This window comes from Loxodonta africana, chromosome 2, assembly GCF_030014295.1.
Source record: "Loxodonta africana isolate mLoxAfr1 chromosome 2, mLoxAfr1.hap2, whole genome shotgun sequence".
NCBI lineage: Eukaryota > Metazoa > Chordata > Mammalia > Proboscidea > Elephantidae > Loxodonta > Loxodonta africana.
Window position 1 is genome coordinate 66716586 of NC_087343.1, and position 23325 is coordinate 66739910.

A 23325-nucleotide genomic window follows, 5' to 3' on the forward strand; every position below is an offset into this window, starting at 1 on the left:
TGGAAGCCGAATCTGATTAAATAAGTTTTTCTAAAATTTAAGTTTTTTTAGAGTCCTTTGTTGATGGTTTAGATGAATACTGTTCCTATCTTGCTCTCTTTTCTGGGATGATTAAGGTTTACGTATAACTAATGAATTTTTGAAATAGATGAAATATGGCTTTAATGAGCCTTTGGTTTGGAGTTAGCAAAATACAGGTAGACAAACAGAATTGTGTTTTTAAAATGAAAGTGACTCGTGAGCATGTTATTAAATCTGAACGTAGAAACTAAATTATAGTTAGTACATCTTCAGTTTAAATTTGGGCTTGGGTGTGACAAATGACACACCTATCCGATTAATTAAGGAGCCCTGGTGGCACAGTGGTTAAGAGATGGGCTGCTACCCAAAAGGTTGGCAGTTTGAATCTACTAGCTGCTCCTTGGAAACTGTGGGGCAGTTCTACCCGGTCCTATACGGTTATTATAAGTTGCAATTGACTCGATGGCAACAGGTCTGGTTTCTTTGTTCGTTTGGTGATGCAAATGCTTTTAAGCGCTCGGCTGCTAGTTGAAAGACTGGCATTTCGAACCCAACCAGCAGCTCTGCAGGAGAAAAACCTGGCAATCTGCTTTCATAAAATTAAAAACCAAAACCAAACCCATTGTTGTCAAGTCGATTCCAACTCATAGCAACCTTACAGGACAGAGTAGAACTGCTCCATTGGGTTTCCAAGGCTGTAATCTTTATGGAAGCCAACTGCCATATCTTTTTCTCACAGGGCACCTGGTGGGTTCGAACCACCAACCTTTTGCATCGTAGCTGAGTGCTTAACCACTGCACTACCAGGTCTCCTTTATCGTAAAGATTACAGCCTAGAAAACCCTATGGGAAGTTCTCATAGGGTCCCTTTGAGTCAAAATTGACTCGACAGCACCTAACAACATTAGTTTTAATTTTCAAACTATGTAAAAATAAATGCAGCATATAGCATTATCATACCATAAATGATAAACTCTCTTTGTCTTTTTATAGGATGTTGATGCTACAAACCCAAATTACGAAATTATGTGCATGATCAGAGACTTTAGAGGAAGTTTGGATTACAGACCGTTAACGACAGCAGATCCTGTGAGATTCTTTTTTTGTAAACCATTGCTCTAGAATTTTTTATATTGCAAGTAAAAACCTTTATTTTAGGTATATATAAAAGTTTGATACCCACTAAACTCTTAGCATATTTAGTTGTGTATTTTCTTCCTCTCCTTATGGGTGTGTATTCCTCACATTTTAAGAAGAAAATCAAGAAATCATCCATGTTTATTCTTATCTCCCACTATTTGATATGTCAGACATGCTCTCCACAGAGATGTCCTTTTCAAAGCAAGCCTCCCTGTCTCTGGAAGGGCAGAGCCACAGTAAAAGTGATTGTTGTCAGAAGACAACAATCTTCTGTTTCCTTTCCGATCCTCACTTACACCTTGATCTCATTTCCAGGTGTATTTTCTCAGTTCCAGGTTTGGGCTATAGATCCCACCATCATTCCAATGAACTTTACTATTAATTGATTTGTTATTTTAAAATAAGTGAAATAAATGTTATCCTGGCTTTTAAAATGATAGTTATCGAGGGCTGCCATAGACCAGAAACCTAGTGCTTGACAAATGTTCTGCTGTCCCATTACTCAACTCCTCTTTGTTGAAGAATGAGAATTTATTGGACAGGGAATACTTTTGCGAGTATTTGGTACTTGGGAAAAATAACCCATCTAACGTAATGTTTACAGAAGGTATGGATTACACAGGAGCCCCAGTGGCCCAGTGGTTAAAAGATTATGGTTTGAAACCACCAGCAGCTCTGCAGGAGAAAGATACGGCAGTCTGCTTCCGTAGAGATTTACAGCCTTGGAAACCCTGTGGGGTCACTATGAGTCGGAATTGACTCGACAGCAGTGGGTTTGAGTTTTGGTTTATTGGTTACACAAGGAGCTCTGATGGCACAAATGCTGAAGTGTTTGCCTGCTAACTGATAGGTTGGCGATTCAAACCCCCACCCAGTGGCTCTACAGGAGAAACCTGGTGATCTGCTCCCATAAAGATTACAGCCAAGAAAACTCTTTGGGGCAGTTCTCTTACATCACATGAGGTCACTAGGAGTTAAAATTGTCTCAACAGCACTTAACAACAACAACATTGGTTATGCAAGATATGTTTGTGTTAGACCGATGTATTATATGGAATTTAAGAGAATCGTTTAACACTTGTATTCCGTATATTTTAGGCCTTGATACCCCTCCATGTGTTTAACCTATTACATCTGAGCTCATTGTTTTGGAGAGGAATTTGCAAACTCTGAAAGGACCTGATAGTAAATATATATTTGGCTTTCTGGGTTGTGGGATCTCTGTCCCAGCTATTCACTTCTGCCACTGTAGTGCAAAAGCAGCCATAGACAATACATAAATGAAGGGGTGTGACTGTGTTCCAGTAAGACTTTACAAAAGCAGGTAGTGGGCCAGATTGGGCCTGTAGTTTATAGTTTTCCCATCCTTGCTTTATGATATTTATTCTATTATTAAAAGGAGCCAGGTATTGAGAACATACATCTTATGAAGAAATATTGATGTGTAAGAATTGGCACATTTATAAAATCGTATAAATTATTTTGCATAGTAATCCTTTGGGAATTATGTTTCTTGCCTATGGTTACCTTTGCTGACAACTTTCCCTATAATCAACCTGAAAATAGACCACTTGGAAGAAATTTTTACATCTGTTGTACACGGTACTACCAAGTTCAACAAATAGTTGTATACACTAATTATTCGTTGAAAAACGTAAGATAGCTTCTTAAACATGAACCTTATGCTCCTAAGAACAACAGTAGTACCAGACCCTCTGTAAAGTTATTTACTAAGGTTGATGGTTTACCAAATAACAAAATAAACAAGTGTCTATTGCACTCAGAGTTTTAGAAATAATTGTGTGTAACACCATTAAAAGTTGTGTGAGCTAATTTGTTTTCTAAGTTTGCTTATCATATTTATGTTATGCATAAATTCCTAAAACCACTGGAGGAAATATTGCATGATTGATTTTTCCATATTTTGTTACCGCTGATAATCACTAAAATATTTTTCATAGATTGATGAACACAGAATATGTGTTTGTGTAAGGAAACGACCGCTCAATAAAAAAGGTATGATGCTTAATGAGTTCTAATAAAAGATTAATTTTATCTTATTTGTAATGTATCTTGATAGTTGCATAAATTACATTGGTTTGAAAGAGTTAGATATATATCGTTTTCTTTCATTTGTACATAACCATTAGGTAGATTTCTATGGCTACATTTATTGATTTGTTGTTACTTTGAGTCATTGCCATTCTTGGTTCTTGCTTCACAGAAATCTTAATTTTTTTTTTTTTTAACTTCATTGTTGAGATATTTTGTCTTATTGAATAGCATATCTGTGGGCATATCTTTATGTTTAAAAACTGATTACTTTTATCTAAATTCTTACTACTTAAAATTATTTTTGTACATTAATTCAAATGCTGTGCAAATTACTGGACATTGGTTTTCATTTATTCTTTTAGAAACGCAAATGAAAGATCTTGATGTAATCACAATCCCTAGTAAAGATGTTGTGATGGTACATGAGCCAAAACAAAAAGTAGATTTAACAAGGTACCTAGAAAACCAAACATTTCGTTTTGATTATGCCTTTGATGACTCAGCTCCTAATGAAATGGTTTACAGGTAGGTAAATTCCTTTTGAATCAGAACTTCGTTCTTATCCCTTGCATTCATTTATCACTACCGTAAAATTTACATTGATTTCAGCATCTCTCTCCAGAAGTGTATTACTCTTTCATTCTGAGTTTAAACAAAGAAGAAAATATAATAAATGCTGTATGAATATTAAGACTTGTTCTCTTTAGTGCTTCCAAAAATTACTTTTCATTACTGATTTATTTTACATATTATACACACATGCACACATGCCATATTTATGGATAAGAAATTTCCATGTCTAGAAAATGTTAACATTTCTGTTACCTTTGGGAATGGGGTGTGGTGAGAGGGACTTTTGTCTTTCACTTTTAATTCTTTGTACTATTAAAAAATTTTGAAAATACTTGGTAAGTTCTGTAAATCTACTTGTATCTTCCTAATTTTTATCATCCGAAAGCTTTGGGATAGTTTTAGTGCATGAAATTCTTATAAGGTCATGTATTCAGTTTATAAACAGTACAAACTTACATGTATTATACTTTGATATCCCAAATTTTTATGCCCAGTATACATGTTCATGCATCAGTTACCAAATATTTCTAACAAGTTTAGCATCATTGCTATCTTAACCTATATGGAACTATCTTTGCAACTATTTCAATGCTCTGTTTTGTTGCCCTTTTATCATATAAAAATGACTGGATGTAAGAAAATTAAACAGTTATTAAGACTACTAAGAATTGAAGGTATTAAGAATGAAACTGTTGAGACCAACTTCATTGGCTTTAAGGTAGTAAACTGAGAGTTCAGTTGTAAGGAAAGTGAACAAAGTTAAAGAACATATGAAATACTAGAAATTTTGTGAAGAATGTGTTTAAAAAGGGAATTAAATTGGATAATATTTTTTAGCTTTCTGAGAACAGTCTTCTCTTCCCCCTCACTCCCTCCTCTGCTTTCATTCCTGCCTCATAAAATACTTGTTTGACTTCCATAATCATTTTCAAGAAATCATTATAAATTAAGGTATATTTCTGTCTACTTGCTAGATTTAGTAAACACTTTGTCTCACCCTATATGTATGCCAGTATTAATCTTATCCTTAACTTTTTTAGATTGAGAAGTTACACATACTTTTGTCTAATTGCCCTGCAGATGCAGACTCGTTTCTAATTCTGTTTAATCAGAACTTCTCCTTTTTTTCTGTATTCTTTAGTTTTACTGTATCCTTAAAAAATCAGCAGAACTATATACAGTGTTCCACTTACATTATGTTAAAGCCTGTAGAAAACATAGATTTGTTTCTTATCATACTTTTCAGTGCTCTGCTCAATGAAGAAGTATTTGTTGTCCCCCCTGCCCCCTTCTTTTTTAACTGTATTGGTGGATTGTACCAACACGATTGAAAAATAATTCACACAGCCGTAGTATTTTGTCATCCTTTTTCTGAGTCAAGACTGTCAACTCAGAACTCAAAATCTTACAAACATAATTTATATTCTTTTCCTATATGTAAAAATTACTTGTCCACATTCCAGCAAATCTTAATCATTTTTCTCTTAAATAGTCAAGAGAACATTTTTGCAAGTTTTTTTTTTTTCCTCCAATAGCTTTTCTCTATTGAAATTATCACTTTCTTGATTCTGTTTTGATTGAAATTGTAAGGGGATCCTTTTTTTTTGGAGGAGGAGGAATATTTGGTTTCATCATACATGTCTTACTTGCCTTGTTAATATTACTGTTTTTTTATTATTTCTTAAAACTTTTCCCACTTTCCTCTATGTAAGTCATAACTCAGTTAATATTTTTATTTTGCCCATCACCATTGTTAACCATTGTTTTGGAATTATTGCATGAAATCATATGCTTTAAATATGCTTTAAACAATTCTGGAATATAGTTAATTAATATTTTCCATAAACTATTGGGTTCAGTTGTGGCTTGTAAGACTTGGTATTAGTGTTGTTGTCTGTTTAACTTAAATATTGACAGCAAATTCTGACAGATGCATTTAATTTTAAGGTTTACAGCTAGACCACTAGTGGAAACTATATTTGAAAGAGGAATGGCTACATGCTTTGCTTATGGGCAAACTGGAAGTGGAAAAACCCATGTAAGTAATTCACTGAAGTTACTTCCTGGTGTGAAGCTACGTTATTTTTCTTATAACTTAATTCTAAGACCTCAATTCTTAAGACTTTTTCCTGAATAACAGCTATTAATGTTTATTTTCTTTTTAACATATAGACTATGGGTGGTGACTTTTCAGGAAAGAATCAAGATTGTTCTAAAGGCATTTATGCATTAGCAGGTAACCGTTGTTTTTACATATAGTTTGCAATATTCTCACTGGATTTTATTCAGGTGGCTTTGAAATAAGACTTTTGGAAATATTGTCCAGGTTTTTAAGAGCACCCGCAAATACTATACTTACTGCACATCATATTAATTACAGGTTACCAGATTGCTTGAAAAGAACTATGGGATTAAGCTTTTGGAGACAGAAATCATGATTATATTTGTGACAATGTAATCTGGCACATTGTCGGGGTATTTGTTGAACAGTTGAATTGTGAGAAGTTATGTTTCGTATGGTTACAAGAGTAACCTTATTATGACCAGTTATAATTTTATGCTATTTAGAAGAGTAAGTAGTAGCATGCTTTTTTGGAATGTGAAAGAAGTACATCTGGACCTTAAAAAATGTAAACAAGAACAATTACTAGTCTTGTTTTAAAATTAATTTCAGTCTTTATTTTCATTATTGCTATTTTCATTCAAGACATTAACTTCTCTAAAAAGAAGAAATTTGAATTGCTTTTAAAAGATATCTATTACCTTAACAATTTTCTGTATTTGAAATTCTTGACAGCACGAGATGTCTTTTTAATGCTAAAGAAGCCAAACTATAAGAAATTAGAACTTCAAGTATATGCAACCTTTTTTGAAATTTATAGTGGAAAAGTAAGTAAATTTTTTATGTGTACTGGAATATTTTATTAAAATTTGTTAGGAGATTTTTTAAAATGTGCTTTGGAACTTTTCAGCTTTAATGTTGAGCATTACTATAAATTTAAAAATTTCAGCCTTTGACTCATTTTTTAGAACTGATTCTTTCTTTTCTGAAAAACTAGTTAGCTAATTTAACATGGTTTTTTGCAGGTGTTTGACTTGCTGAACAGGAAAACAAAATTAAGAGTGCTAGAAGATGGAAAACAGCAGGTTCAAGTGGTGGGATTACAGGAACGGGAAGTCAAATGTGTTGAAGATGTTCTGAAACTCATTGACATAGGCAACAGTTGCAGGTAAATTTTCTCATTTTAATTAAGAAAGGGAAACTTAATTTCCTAATCAGTCTTAGATTCCTTGATATAGTATAACAACAAAATGAAGGTGTTAGTCAGTGCACCTTGGAAGTAAAAATCTTTGTTCATAAAAACTTAAGTTGTACATGTAACGTTTGAGCGACATCTATTATATGGATATCATACTACAAATTGAAAGTATTGTTAGCTCAAAATCTTTCTTTTGTATTTAAATGATGAAACTTTTTTTAATGAAAATACTGCAATATGAATATGTATATCGAAGTTGTCATATGTCAAAATTTCCTTAATCACATTGTAGAACATCCGGTCAGACATCTGCAAATGCGCATTCATCTCGGAGCCATGCAGTGTTTCAGATTATTCTTAGGAGGAAAGGAAAACTACATGGCAAATTTTCTCTCATTGATTTGGCTGGAAATGAAAGAGGAGCTGATACTTCGAGTGCAGACAGGCAAACTAGGCTTGAAGGTGCTGAAATTAATAAAAGCCTTTTAGCACTCAAGGTAAATTAAACATTTTATTGTAAAAGGTCTTTCTCTTTTATTGTTTACTCAGCCACAAAATGAGAATATTTGTTTTGTCCAGTGTGTAAGAGAGGCTATCAAAATTTAGTTTATATTTAGCTGTAGATTTATATTGCACCCAGTATTTTTCTTTGCACACATTATTCATTCATTTTAGGTTAGAGTAGCTAAGGGATCTGTGAGTTGACAGGCTACTGAGGGAGATTCCAAAGGACCGTAATTAGTCAGACTCTGATTAAGGAGGGCAAGGAACCACAGAACTGAGCTAAGAAATAGCTTCTCAGAAAAAATGTGGAACAACTTTCAAAAAGTTAGGCCAGGCTGTATATCTGTTTCTTAAGTAGAAAACCAAAGGTTGGAAGAACTGTAATAAAGTATATTGTGCTTTTTCTTTTGGATTGCCACTTTAAAAGCTTAAGATTTTAGTTATTGCCTGTCACTGCTAAATACTAGTCAGAGCCTCCATAAGCATCTTTTGGAATAATGATCTAGGGTTTTTGTTGTTGTTGTTTTGTTTTTTCATTTTCTTGAATTAGGGCTTACGGGAACATCTTTCATAAGCTATAAAACTTTTAGTAGAATTTTCAGAGCTGGTCAGAGACACCTTTAAAAATGTTAAGATTACTCTTTATAAGAGGCCTAATCTGAGACTTACTTTCTTCGTTTTCAGGAGTGCATCAGAGCCTTAGGTAGAAATAAACCTCACACTCCTTTCCGAGCAAGCAAACTCACTCAAGTGTTGAGAGATTCATTCATAGGTGAGAACTCCCGCACCTGCATGGTAAGTTATTTTTGGTTTTGTTTTTTTCCCAAGGGAATGACCATATACAGCATTTGTGGGAAAATGATGACATATATTGACAATCATTTGAATCTTTTATTTTAAGACATATAGTGATACTTAAGATGAGGTCCCTGTGAGTGTGATGGAGAGGATTATATTACAGTTGTCATGCATTCAGCTAGTTCCAACATCTGGGGCTTCCTGAGCCTTGGTCACCATTGATTGTCTTTTTTCTTGAGTATGGGTTACACTTTCCTTTTTCTTTGTATGTCTAGAAATTTTGGACATTATGAATGAATACATTATAGAGACTCAGTTCTGTTCTTGTGAAGATGATTGATTTTTTGTTTTGTTTTAAACGACAGCTCACTCAGCTAAACTTCAAACTCTTATTTCCTCTGCAGTAGTCTACAACTGAAATTAAATCTCTGTTTACTTCTTTTAGACTTAGCTATGTTGTTTGGAGTTCTAGTTTGGGGGTCAGCCAGAGATTTGGGCAGTGAATAGTTAATATGTAGAATTTGAGATCCCTCATTTGCTGTTCTCACCTTTCTGGACTTTTCCCTTCACTTCAGCTACAGTAGTTGGCTCCTCTCCCCAACTCTGTCCTTTGGTTTCTTAACCAAATACTACTGCAATTTTCTAATCAAGTTTTTGTTGTCAAGTTTGCCCTCAGGCAAAAAGCTGCAAAAAAAATAAGAGGAGGGGGTGGCCAGTCAATTTGTGCTCTTCCCTTCTTCTAGGTGTTGACCTCCTCCATTTTCTGCCAGGATTTGATCATTTTCTGGTACCTTCAGAGAGTTGTTTGTTTTAACCGAAGTTTGTAATTAATCTAATCATGACTGTGAGATAGCAAATTATCTTGAAGTTCAGATATCATTAATCTTTATTTTTAGATATCAGTGTTAAGACCGGAATGAACTATATGTCGGTGTTGTCGTTTTGATCATTTATAATGTTTTCTTTACCTTTGAATTTTTCTCCCATAGATTGCCACAATCTCTCCAGGGATGGCATCCTGTGAAAATACTCTTAATACATTAAGATACGCAAATAGGTATGAGAGATGGTTCTCCATTTTGAAATTTGAAGCAAATAGAGTCATATAGAGTATGATTTAATATGTGATAAGGCAAATCTCACTGCATTGTTCTTTAAATTTTCCAAAAAATTTTTTGTGTGTTATTCTTTAAGATGATATTTAGAATCATTTTGTCAAGTTCTAAAAATATTTGAAACTGTGTTGTATAATTTGGGAGGGGATTGATATCTTTAGTAGGATTAGTCTTTCTATCCTAGAAAATGATATTCTTTTCATTTCACAAAGTTATATTTCATAATATTGTATTACATTTAAATCACATGTAAATTCTCTTATTAAGACTCTAAGTCAGTACATTTGTAACTTGAACTTAGAGATAAAATTCCTCTTTGTAATCCATTTCTAGTGTGGAGATTCTCTTAATTTTACTGAACACAAGAATTTGTCCTATTTCTTTCTTTTAATCATTATGGAAATTTTATTTTTAGCCTTTTTCCAAAATGTATACAGAAACGCATCCAAGACATTAATGAACAATTTAATGAACACCTATAAAGTAAAAACTCTCGTCACCAGATCAGGACATAGAACATTGCCAGCCACCAGAAGGTCCCCTTCCTGATCATTAGTGTGCCCCTTTACAAATCATGAATAATATGCCCAAATCCATCAATTCCTGTCATGATGTAACCACTGTCCTGACTTGTATGAAATAATTTTTCTTTTTTCTCTTTTTAAAAATTGTTTTACTACCTACAAGTGCATGCCTGAGCAATATCATGTAGCTATATTTGAACTTTACATAAATTAAATCATATCCTTTATTCTTCTGTGTTTTGCTTTTGTTTCAACTGAAGATTTTTTTTTTTTTAATTTAGATGAAGGTTTACAGACCAAACTAGTTTCTCATTAAGCAATTAATACACAAATTATTTTGTGACATCTGTTGCCAACGCCACGACATGTCAACACTAGCCCCTTCTTTACCTTGGGTTCCCCATTAGCGGCTTTCCTGTCCCCTCCTGCCTTCTTGTCCTTGCCCCTGGGCTCATATGCCCATTTGGCCTCATTTTGTTTTTATGGGCCTGAATCTTTGGCTGATGGGTAAACCTCGGCAGTGACTATTACTGAGATACGGGGGCCATTCTCTCAAGTTTTCTGCAGTGTCTTGTCAGAATAGTAAGCCTGGTCTTTTTTTTTGTTATTGTTGAGTTTGAATTTTGTTCTACATTTTTATCTAGCTCTATCCAGGATCCTCTACTGCGATCCTTGTCAGAGCAGTTGGTGGTGGTAGCTGGGCACCATCTATTTGTACTGGATTCAGTCTGGTAGAAGCTGTGGTGGTTGTGGTCCGGAATATTTTTTTTTAATGATAAAAACTGTTGGAAAGTATAAACCTGTTGACATTTTGTAAAAAGGCATTAAAATATAATAGCTTCTTTTAAAATGTAATAGAATTTTAATTATTTTCTAAATTTAGTCCTTTTTAAACTTTGAATTATAAGTTCATAGCTGCAAAGGCTTATTGTATTACTTTTAATGGACATTTTGGTATGGTGTATTTTAACATTAAAATGCTTGTGTCTACACAAAACTTCCAAAATTGTCATGGGAGAGATGAGGACCAGTTTAGTACGGTAGAATCTTGACATGTTGTAAAATTTAGAAGAACACAGTTTCATGTTGAATTTTTCCTAGGTGATGGTGTTATATTTCAACTACTTGTTTCATTAATAAGATGAAGTTTTGAGAATGTGATACAGCTTCGTGAAGAGTGAAAATTAAATTAGGGTTAAAGTAAAATAAACAAAAACCCTCCATGTTATGAAACCTCTCAAATATTGTGAAAATACTGTATCTGGCCATTCCTCTAGTTCATTTAGGTCCATGTAAAATGTTCTGATTTGTTATCATAATATAATTCACTTATAATATGGCTGACCATCTGGGACAAATAATTCTGTCTCACTATTTTTAAACAGTCAGGCAGAAGTTGTTCTTCTTTAATATTAAATCTATCTCCCCCTATTTAGGCCATGTAGAAAACTGGTCAAAATTTTCTCCTGTTTTAATAATTCTGAATAACATACCCACATGCATCAAATTTAAAAATTAAGCTTTGTTGGTTGTCTTATCACGGAAATGGATAAACATTTATTTTGAATGTGCATTTTGAGGTTATGCTAGTATTAAAATTTATACACTTTTGGGAAATTGGTTATATCTCTAGTGTTTAAAATTCTTTGCTTTTTAACACTCAGAATAGTGATTGAAGAGTTTTAGTTATCAAGTCAAAATGCCTTTTAATACTTGCGTCACCAGTTAGTGGCAACAGGGCCTCAGGAAGATTCCTTAACTTCTCTGTGCCTCAGCTTCCTCACCTTTAAAATCTGAAGATTAGTAATCATGTCTATCTTAAAGCATTGTTTTGCGGATAAAAGATGATCTCTGTAAAATGTTTAGCATGGTGTGTGGAATACATTAAGTGTATTAGTAATTATTCCTATTGTTATTTTAGTTAGCAATTTGGTTTTAAAAATTAAGTTAGATGTGAAAACAGTATTCTTTTGAATTCTTAGAATCGTATACTTTAGAAGTGGCTTGTGGGAGTTGGGAAATTATTTATGGTAATATATATTGATTTCAATAAGGTGACAAGTCAATTTGTAATCAGATGACAAAATTGAGATATTTTAGAGGAGAGTAGTGGGAGAAACTTTCAGAGTGGAAGGAGTGGTTTGTCTCTAGGCAAAACAAGTCCAAGATGTGTTTAAAAAATCAAATAGTAGCCTCTATTCTGAATCAGAGGAGCCCCGGTGGCATAGTGGTTAAGAGCTTGGCTGCTAACCAAAAAGTTGGCAGTTTGAAGCCACCAGCCGCACCTTGGAAGCTCTGTGGGGCAGTTCTCCTCTGTCCTATAAGGTCATTATGAGTCGGAATTGACTTGATGGCAATGGGTGGGTTTTTATCCTGAATCAGAGAGGATTATTTTTGGGTAATGGAAGAAGTTAGAATGATTGGATTTTGGATGCAAGAGTGATTTAAGAGTTTTTTTAAGGGCATATTTGAAGACTCTAATTCTTGTATATACTCTTGAGCAGTAGGGCTTTGAATAGAGGAAAAATGTGTAAATAGGAAGTAATGGACTGTCTAAATTAGGAGATTCTGAAGCAGGTAAGAAATGGGATTGGGAGTAAAAAGAGTTAAGTCAGTATTAGAAATTTAGATTTGTTAACATGTTTCATGAAAAAGCTTTATAAAGTGATTATAAAAGATGAATGGCAGATGAATCTAGTATTGAGCCTTTGACAGTAAATACTAATAGGTCAGAGAAAGATTGTAAGTAGAAGAAATATATTAGTTTGAATTATGCAAAAGTATTGGTATTTGACTATTTTTTACTTATAAAAACAGAAATTTCTTATAGCTCATCCTGAGAGAAGTGAGGAGGGAAACAATATGCTTAGTATATTGAGGTGGTTAAATAGCATGGGGTTTGTACTCATACCTAGAGCTGATCCTTGGGTCTGCCATATTCTCATTGAATGACCTGGGGTAAGAGAGACTTTATTTCTCTGAGCTAGTTTTCTCATCTATGAAATGGAGATAATAATATCACAAGGTTTTTATAAGGATTAAATAACATAACGCCTAAAAATTGCTAGTCATAATACCCGGCCAGCACTTGATAAATGTTGCCTACTATTGTGAAATGGGGTTGGCCAAAAAGCAACATAGGGAATCACAAAGATGGGAACAGAAACGCCATAATTTGGCTAAGTAAAACTATTATGGATGGTAGCAAAAGCAATTTAAATTTTATTGCCAAAGGCTTAGGCAACTTTCTTAACCAGGGCTCTTCATCTAAATCACCAAACACAAAATTGTGTAAGTAACTGACAATTCTCTCAGTTCTCTTAAGGATGCTTCATAGTTGGTACCTTTCTGGATGAATAGGAGAGAAGTTAGTTCATTACAAACAATGGATGCCTTTAAGACATTGAGGCTTAATTCTCCTGGGTCATGTTTAAGAGACTGCAAGAGTCTGGATGACATACTAATGCTAATAAACAGAATATTCATGGTATCAACTGCAGGAGGAAATAGATTGAATGGTCATGTAGTTAAATATAAGGGGCATTTCAAATTTAGACGATAGCCGAGTTAAACTTCCAGGTAGAATTATGAGACAAGGGGAAAATAGAAAGGAAGGAAGGATTTGGGACTATAAGGCCAGGGGATGAATAATCTAAATACATTAAATCACAACAGTATTGATTTTCTTTCTAAACAAATTAAAATGAATACTAAATGAAAACTTGAAATGTACATTGCTGTTTTTACAAGAGCGTTTTCTTTTAATTTGTTGCTGTTTTGGTGCTGCAGAGTAAAGGAGTTTGGAATTAGTCCATCAGACATTCCCTTCTCACAGGGTAGTGGCAGTCGCCCTGATCTCTCTCCTTCTTATGAGTATGACGACTTTTCTCCTTCGATTACCAGGTCTACTTCATTCTATATATAAGATGTTTATTCTAACAGTTTCTTTTGAATTGTGTTGTGTATAAAACATTTTATTTACTTCTTTTGTCCTGAGCCATTTTATTTTTCATTTCCATTGCATTTGGCAGGTGGTGGTTGTACTGCATGATCTGCATTTTTATGTACTTTATTAATTTTTTTGCTTTAAGCTGTTGATTTAGTATTTAGGCTTCCTGTTTGCCTTTATATATTTCAAGGATGATATCACTTTTGTGTATTTATCACTAAAAGTTAAAGTGTTATGTTTAAAATGAAGTTTACCTTTATTCTGTGTGATCTTATAATTTTCCTTGTCTGCCAGCAAATAACAAGTATCCTCTTAACATAGAAAGCATACCCTTACCCAAATGTGTAAATTTAAGTATAACAGGTAAACATTTTTTAAATAGTAGAACTTATACGTTAAGTTCTATTATGTTTATATATATAACAAATATAATTACATGCAGCTATTTTAATTGAGCATTATGACCACCAAAAATCTGCAAAGGGTTATGAGATTCTCTGATTTCAGCAGTGATCCATTCATTGATCTAAATTACGTGGTTAACGTTTTTTCTGTTTGTATAATTTAATAGCAACGATTGTCTCTTATTTTCCCTAAAATACTGAATCTATATACTTTGCTAATTCTCATTTTTAATTTTGCATTAGTAATTATATTTAAACTAATTATAAAGTTGCCTAGGTAAATTTCAAAATATATACCCAAACATCCCCTTAGTATATCCACAGATTTCAGGTAAACTTGACCTGTAAAGCTGACATCATCAATATGTTAATTGACTTCATATTGAATAGTCTGATATTTCTTGTTTTTCTGCAGGAGCCTATATTAATTTCAGATGCCTTTTATATATTTATAGGGTGAAAGAATTGACTGTGGATCCAACTGCTGCTGGTGATGTTCGTCCAGTAATGCACCATCCACCAAGTCAGATTGATGACTTAGAGACACAGTGGGGTGTGGGGAGTTCCCCTCAGAGAGATGATTTAAAACTTCTTTGTGAACAAAATGTGAGTGACATAGTTGTAACGTCTAATCTTACTTCATTTTATCAGTAGTGGAACTGAATAATTGAAAACTATCATTTAAGTAAGGGGTCAGCAAACTATGACCTGTGGACTAGCTATCTGTATCTTTATAAACAAAGCTTTATTGGAACACAGCCATGCTCATTTATATGTTGTTGTGCTGCTTTATCACTATAGCAGCAGGGACAGAACATATGACCCACAAGCTGAAAATATTTACCATCTGGCCCTTTAAGAAAGTTTGCTGACTCATGATCCAAACTTTTTTTTTTAATACTGATATTAAAATTTGGAAATTTTAAAATTTTGGTGGAAAAAACAAGTTAGAGAATTATATACATAGTATATCGCATGTAAAAAAAACTGTAGACATTCATATGTTTTTAAAATATGCTGTACTATATCAGTAATTTATTTTAAGAAAGATCAAAAGTCAAATATGTTAAAACATTAATATTTGTTAAATCTGGCTGTTTTTCTGTATGTTTGAAGTATTTAGTGATATTTATAATTTAAAAACTTGATTCACCAGTTACTCAAAAAATAGTAATAAAATACATGCCAATTGTATAATGATAGAAAGGTATAAAGAAATAACAAAAAAGCACAACAATACTCGTTTTCATGTAATTACTTTTAATACATTGGGAAGAGGGGTGTGATGTAAAAGTTGAAGCATGTAGTTATTTAACTTTATTTTAAAATGTATACTCTATATAGTTTTATGGAGCCATGGTGGCATAATGGTTAAGAGCTCGGTTGGTAACCAAAACGTTGGGACTTTGAGTCCACCATTTGCTCCTTGGAAACCCTATGGGGCAGTTCTACTCTGTACTATAGGGTCACTATGCATCAGAATCTACTTGACAGCAACAGGTTTGGTTTGGTTTGTGTTTGTTTTTTATATAGTTTTATATCATTTTTTCTCCATTAAGAATCCTATTGTAAGAATTTTCTCATAATGATAAAAGGTGGCATTTATTAATTGCTTACTATGGGATATAAGTGTTTGTTAAGCATCTTACTTATTGTCTTATTTAATGCTCATAACTCTGTGATAGATACTATCATTATCCCTACTTTATATCTGAGAAAACTGATATTCTAAGAGGTTAAATAACTTGACCAAGATCCTTCTAATTTTTACGTGCTGAAGCTAGGATTAAAATCTGGGCCTTTTTTGTTCCATGGCCAAATCTTATGTCAGCTAAACTACTTGCAATAAAATATTCTTTATAAACATGGTATTTAATGTAAGCATACCCCTAGATTACCTCACAATTAGTCGTTAGCTAGTTTTTATACTCTAACCACCCAAACCCACTGCTGTCAAGTCAACTCTGACTCATACCGAACCCTGTAAGACAGTAGAACTGCCTTATAGGGTTTCCAAGGCTGTAAATTTTTACGGAAGCAGACTGCCACATCCCCACCACCGCCCCTGGAGGGGCTGGTGGGTTCCAACTGCTGACCTTTTGGACAGCAGCCAAGAGCTTTAACCACTGTGCCATCAAGGGTCTTTTAATACTTACTAACTAGCAGATATTAAATCCAAAATATCCTGGAGTAACAAATGAACATAGTACTTTTTGTTACCTTGTTCCAAATCACTGTTTATTGTTGAAGCATTGGTCATTAGTTCTCAACCAGGGGTGATTTGGCCTCCTGAGGTAAAATGTCTGGAGACATTTTTAGTTGTCACAACTGGGGTATTGATACTGGCATCTACTAGATACAGGCCAGGGTTGCAACTAAACATCCTACAATGCACATAACAGAACCAGACACAAAGAATGTCAGTAGTGCTGAAGTTGAGAAAACCTGGTAGCTTAGTATCTAGGGCTGCTATAACAGAAATACCGCAAGTGGGTGGCTTTAACAAACACATTTGTTTTCTCACAGTTTAGGAGGCTAGAAGTTTGAATTCAGAGTTCAGCTCTAGGTGAAGCCTTTCTCTGTTGACTCTGAGTGAAGGTCCTTGCCTCTTTTCATCTTTTGTTCCTTGGTGAGGTGGTCTGGCATCTGTCTTCCCCCAACTGTGCTTCCTTGTTTAATCTACTCTTTTATATCCTAAAAGAGATTGATTTAAGACTCACCCTACACCAGTACTGCCTCATTTACATAACAAAGAAACCCTATTTCCAAATGGGATTATAACCACAGGTATACCCAGTGCCATCGAGTCGATTCTGACTCGTAGCAACCCTGTAGGACAGAGTAGAACTGCCCCATAGAGTTTCCAAGGGACGCCTGGTGGATTCAAACTGCAGACCCTTTGGTTAGCAGCCATAGCACTTAACCACTATGCCACCAGGGTTTCCAACCACAAGTACAGCAGTTAGGATTTACAGCACATATTTTGTGAGCGACACAATTCAATCTATAGCACCTGGTTTAAAATGAGAATTCTAAACTTTGAACCATAGAAGTTAAAAAACTAAAAATGACCTTCTGGCCTCAGTCCATCCCCCTGCCCCAAAAGTTTTGAAGGAGATTGTATTTGTTCTTGGAATCTCTTAAACTCTGAGTTGTATCTAGATATGGTGCTTTGCAAAGATGTGTGAAAACTAGCAGAAGATAGATACTCCCTATTTCCATTTTATTCTTGCATCTGCAGGGCTTCTTTATTTGAAGAGTTGGACTAGGTGACAAAAGCTAATCCAAAGGCTTTAAGCATAACATCATGAGTTCTGCTTGAGAGAGAGTGAATTTCTTCAACTTTGCCACCACCCCCAGGGAACTATCTTAAGATGATAGTTTACCATTAACCTTTATTTAAGTATGGGGACGTGGGTACATACTCTCATTACTATATTAAGTCTCAACAGTAGGTTAAAAGGGGATAGTCTAGGCCATGTCCTAGGGATAAAACTCATAGGTAGACAAATGAGAGCATAATCAAATGCATTTAGAATTCCAGAAGTAGAAGAAATTTGTATAGAAAAAAGTATTATCAGTATACCGCATGGAAGGGATAGAAATTTGCATAGTATCTTGAAGCAAGGGAAGAAAGAGGACATTCTTAGGATTAGGAGATGAGCTGGGCAGATAAAATGAGTAAAGGTGTATTGAGTGTGCGTGTGTTTATTAGAGAATATGAGCAAATACCTACGTGCCCTGATAAAAGGCAGCTTTTCCTAAAGATGAAAAAGTTCTTTGACCAACTTGATTATATACACCTTTAGTAATGGTAGGTTATTAATGAAAGAGATGTTGACTTATAATGTTTAATTTAGCAAAAATACGCATATATATGTATATTTAGAATCGTGTATTTTATTTGAAAAATAATTTTTTCCTACTCAAATGTTATTTAAAAATTTTATGTATACTTCTACCTGGTTGTCTTTATCACTAGAGCCACATTTTGAGGAAATAAAATAATTCATTAGACACGGGGGTTAGGAAAGAAGCCCAAAAAAGATAGCTAGTCCAGAGAAGTTTTGACTAAATGTAGGGTCAAAATGTGGATATGTTGTATACTTGTGTGGTTTTCTTACTAATGAAGTAAAATTGTGAATTGTTGAGATACCCGTAAAAACTGATAAGCAAATCGTATAGTGCAATTATGAAATTAAGATTTCACAAGACTTTATCAAATGCTTTATTAAAAATCATCAACTATGTTCCTACCATCCATGAAATACACGCAATCATATATTCTGGGTCAGTAAAAGTAGCACTTCCAATATACTATTTTAGAACAGAAGGTGATGAAACTCCACCTGTAGGAGCCAGAGCTTTGTGTTAATTGGCTTTTTCCATTTGCTATAAAGTATATCCATTTCATCATTTTTCTCCCCCTCCTTGTGGGTTTTCTTATGGTTATATTATCTAAGTTGTATTTGCTTAATTTATATAGATTCAGACAGTATTCTTCCCGTAAGATGTTAAAGAACCAGGTTTAGCTTCTAAGATTATAATGTCAAGTATATAATGTATTTTAGCTGAGGTGAATATTTGAAACATTTATCTAAAGTCATCATGCAAATTAGCCCTGGTCTGGGTCTCCCAATTTTGAAAAATATTTTAGTAAGAGGTAGTCCTCCAGAAAAGAGCTCTCGTGGTACAGTGGGTAAGTACTCAGCTGCTAACCAAAAGGTGAGTAGTTTGAACCTACCTAGCATCTCTGCAGGGGGAAGACCTGGCAATTTGCTTCCCTAAAGATTACAGCCTAGAAAACCTTATGGGGCCAGTCTGCTCTATCATATGGGGTTACTATGAGTCAAAATTGACTCAACGGTACCTAACAACAACAGTCCTTTGGAACATTAATTTGAATGTCACAGTCATAAAAGAATTGTCTATATATATCTCTCCTCTGGTGAGAAAACATTTATGTATGTGCGTGTGTGTATAAATTGTAGTTAATTTAATTTTATTTTTTGAGTTTTTAAATTTTATTTATAATTCTTTTTTTGTTTTTATTGTGCTTTAAGTGAAGTTTACAAATTAAGTCAGTCTCTCATACAAGAGTTTATACACCCCTTTTCATATACTTCTAGTTGCTCTCCCCCTAATGAGACAGCACACTCCTTCTCTCCACCCTGTATTCCAATGTCCATTCAGCCAGCTTTTGTCCCCCTCCAGACAGGAGCTGCCCACATAGTCTCGTGCCTGCTTGAGCCAAGAAGCTCACTCCTTGCCAGTATCATTTTCTATCTTATTAGTCCAGCCCAATCCCTATCTGAAGAGTTGGCTTTGGGAATGGTTCCAGCCTGGTGACTATGACCTCCAGGGTCCTACTAGCCTTAGTCAGACCATTAAGTCTGGTCTTTTTACGAGAATTTGAGGTCTGCATCCCACTGCTCTGCTTCATCAAGGATTCTCTGTTGTGTTCCCTGTTGGGGCAGCCATCGGTTGTAGCCGGGCACCATCTAGTTCTTCTGGTCTCAGGCTGATGTAGTTTCTGATTTATGTGGCCCTTTCTGTCTCTTGGGTTCATAATTACCTCGTGTTATTTGGTGTTCTTCATTCTCTTTTGCTACAGGTGGGTTGAGACCAATTGATACATCTTAGATGGCCACATGCTAGTGTTTAAGACCTCAGACGCCACTCAACAAGTGGGATGCAGGATGTTTTCTTAATAGATTTTACCATGTCAATTGACCTAGATGTCCCCTGAAACTATGGTCCCCAAGCTCCCACCCTTGCTACTCTGGCCTTCGAAATGTTTGGCTTATTCAGGAAACTTCTTTGCTTTTGTAGTTAATTTTATTTTAAGGTTGAGAATAAAGTAACTGAAACAATGACAATCCCTTTTTGAAAAGTAGACAATACTGAGGGAATGTTTGAGTATAATTGTAGCTGGCAATAAATGTATTTTTGAAAAGTTCCACTATTCCAAATCCAAAAGAGATTACTTTTTTAGTGTAATTCTGCAATAAAGCCAGGGGTTTAAATTTCTTACTTAATATGCTTAAATTTTGGTTATCTTATTGAGTGTTAAATATTTTTGACTCATAGAAATTGTGGCTTTGCCTTTCATGTGTGTTTTAGTACTCTTTGCCATTTAAACTTTTTCAAATTCTAAATGACAGTTTTGCAAGTGGTATTGAAAAACTACCTGTATAACATGACAGTGCAAACTTTATCTTTTTCAACTGTGTTTATTTTAAGGAAGAAGAGGTTTCTCCACAATTGTTTACTTTCCATGAAGCTGTCTCACAAATGGTAGAAATGGAAGAACAAGTTGTAGAAGATCACAGGGCAGTGTTCCAGGTAAAGTCAGACAATACCCGTCATCAAAATGTTTCTTTAAATGAATTAAAGTTTTCAGAATTCTTCAGATATCCTGCTGTTCTAAAAACTACTTGTTTATATGTGTTGCACTGTCTGTCAAGGTTCTCTCTAGCTAACCGTGCTAGCTGCACTAATTGTATCAATTTAATCTAGGGAGGCTGTGATCATTCCACATGCCAACTACATCCTGCAGAAATCTAAGCTTCCTCTTCCTGGTCATTTCACACCCCAGCTGCTCCGTGCAGCCCTTTCTTTCTCATCCCTATTCACCCTAGGCTAGGGCAGTAGGCAGCACTGCTCCTCTGTTTCTTATGTCTGGTAATCTATTAGAACAACTCACAAACCCCAGGGAAAGGAGCTATCTTTAATCTAGCAGAAAAAGGATACAAACACACGGGGCAAGGTTTGGGAGGGATCTCAGCACAGAACTTCCATGTCCCCCAGAGGGCGCGCTTACCCTTATAGCATCAGATGCTTGCCATCACCATCCGCTAAGCACCATGTGAGCCACTGTCTGCCAGGGGCTTTATTGGCCTCACCAGGTGGCCATGATAGATTACATCATGCCTCCTGAGGCTAAGTCAGCATCAGGCCCCAGGTGGTCCCTCTTGGTCTGGTCATCATCCTGTCTTTGGCCTCAGGTGTGGTCAGATTCTCAGGCCCACTACCGTTTTCTTCATGTTAGGCCAGTTTATTTGACAGCAGTAAGAAGTTCTAAAGGGTATTAGCAGTTGAAGAAGCGTCAGTCTTTGCAAAAAAAAGACGACTGCTTCAGGACATGCAGAGTTAGTGCTATGACTGAGCTGTCTGTGACAGACTGAGTAAGGGTTGTTGTGTCCCTGCCTGTAGCGGTAACTCCTTACTATTTATGCTATTGTGTTCTATCTATTAAAAGCACTGTACGATCCTCCTTTATTCACCCTTTTTTAAAAAGAAAATATCCTAGAAGGTGATTTTTATGACTTCCTGTAGTATGGATACTTCCTGAGGAAAAAAAAAACCTCAGTCTTCCTTACTGTATTCTTTCTCCGATGTTGAAGAAGTCTTTATCTGTCAGCAAATATTAAGGTGCTCGTCAGCTCTAGATCATTCAAGCACCTGTATGAAGGGCTCAAATATATGAGAACACTATTTCTTAATAGGGTGTACATTCATTAAAACTGTCAGAGTTAAGTCCTTATTAGTAGAATCTCTTTAGAGGCTTAAGTATTGCAGTAAAGTCACAAAAAGACAAGAGTCTCACAGCTGTTGCTTGCAGAACTGGGTGTTCTGACTCTCAATTTAGTATTCTTATAACAATTCCACATAACTGTTACTCCGTACTATAATCTGTTATTTCTCAAAATAGGGTTTTGTTTTTAAAAACTAAGTGTATAGCTGAAGGATAAGAAAAAAATTATGGTGTGTGTGTATGTTTTCTAATTTTTACACACACACACACACACACACACACACACACACTTTCCAACAGATGCCTATACATAGGTTAACCACTTCTGCCTGGTGATACACAGTCTAGTTTTAATTAGCCATTAAAGTGCATTGGTGTTTGGAAAGTTTAGACTGTAACTATCCTAAAAAGCCACAAAGCACCCATTTTCATATCCAAAAAACTCTTTGATTCACAATAATCTCACTTTGTTAACAATATATATGATTTATGACATTGCTAGAAAATGAAACTCATGAATTCCACGTATTTAAAATTGGTTAAAAGAAAAAAAAAAAAAACGAAGTTTCCTTGTAGCATTTCTGAACAGTAAGTAGCTACTATTCAGTGGCTTCATTTGACTGTTCCTGAAATTGGCTACCTAGTGGTCCCTTATAGTAAAAATAATATTGAAGAGCTAGTATCCAGAAGTTAGGGTTAACTCTTGGCCCCGCCACTCTTAGGCCCCCAACTGATATGTTAATTCCAGACAACTTACAAGTTCTAGGTTACCATGTTGTTGTTAGATGCCATCAAGTCAGTTCTGACTCATAGCACAACAGAACGAAGTACTGCCCAGTCCTGTGCCATCCTCACAATTGCTGCTATGCTTGAGCCCATTGTTGCAGCCACTGTGTCAGTCCATCTCATTGACAGTGTTCCTGTTTTTCGCTGACCCTCTACTTTACCGAACATGATTTCCTTCTCCAGGGACTGATCCTTCCTGACAACATGTCCAAAGTATGTGAGACGCAGTCTCGCCATCCTTGCTTCCAAGGAGCATTTTGGTTTTACTTCTTCCAAGACAGATTTGTTCATTCTTTTGGCAGTTGATGGTATGTTCAGTATTCTTTGCCAACACCATAATTCAAAGGTATCGGTTCTTTTTTGGACTTCCTTATTCATTGTCCAGCTTTTGCATGCATATGAGGTAATTGAAAATACCATAGCGTGGGTCAGGTACACCCTAGTCCCCAAGGTGACATCTTTGCTTTTGAACACTTCAAAGAGGTTTCTTCCAGCCGATTTGCCCCTGGTGCAGTGCATCTTTCGATTTCTTGTCTGCTGCTTCCATAGGCATTGGTTGTGGATCCCAGTAAAATGAAATCCTTGACAGCCTCAGTCTTTTGTCCATTTATCATGATGTTGCTTATTGGTCCAGTTGTGAGGATTTTTGTTCTCTTTAT

General features: G+C 35.1%; 1 protein-coding gene across 3 annotated transcripts in view; it reads left to right on the forward strand.

Moving 5' to 3' along the window:
- The window catches only part of KIF2A (kinesin family member 2A), a 79302-nt gene that overhangs the window by 47519 nt on the left and 8458 nt on the right, over nt 1–23325 (forward strand). For 2 of the 3 annotated variants that reach the window (XM_064272388.1, XM_064272378.1), the window contains exons 7-18: nt 1015–1110; nt 3123–3177; nt 3579–3741; nt 5737–5827; nt 5962–6025; nt 6587–6678; nt 6877–7019; nt 7342–7546; nt 8238–8348; nt 9341–9408; nt 14799–14949; nt 20587–20688. In XM_064272388.1, coding sequence (XP_064128458.1) covers nt 1015–1110; nt 3123–3177; nt 3579–3741; nt 5737–5827; nt 5962–6025; nt 6587–6678; nt 6877–7019; nt 7342–7546; nt 8238–8348; nt 9341–9408; nt 14799–14949; nt 20587–20688 — 1341 coding nt within the window. Of the gene's footprint in view, nt 1–1014; nt 1111–3122; nt 3178–3578; nt 3742–5736; nt 5828–5961; nt 6026–6586; nt 6679–6876; nt 7020–7341; nt 7547–8237; nt 8349–9340; nt 9409–13779; nt 13894–14798; nt 14950–20586; nt 20689–23325 lie in introns of all 3 variants that reach the window. The other variant, XM_064272391.1, reaches the window with a different exon arrangement.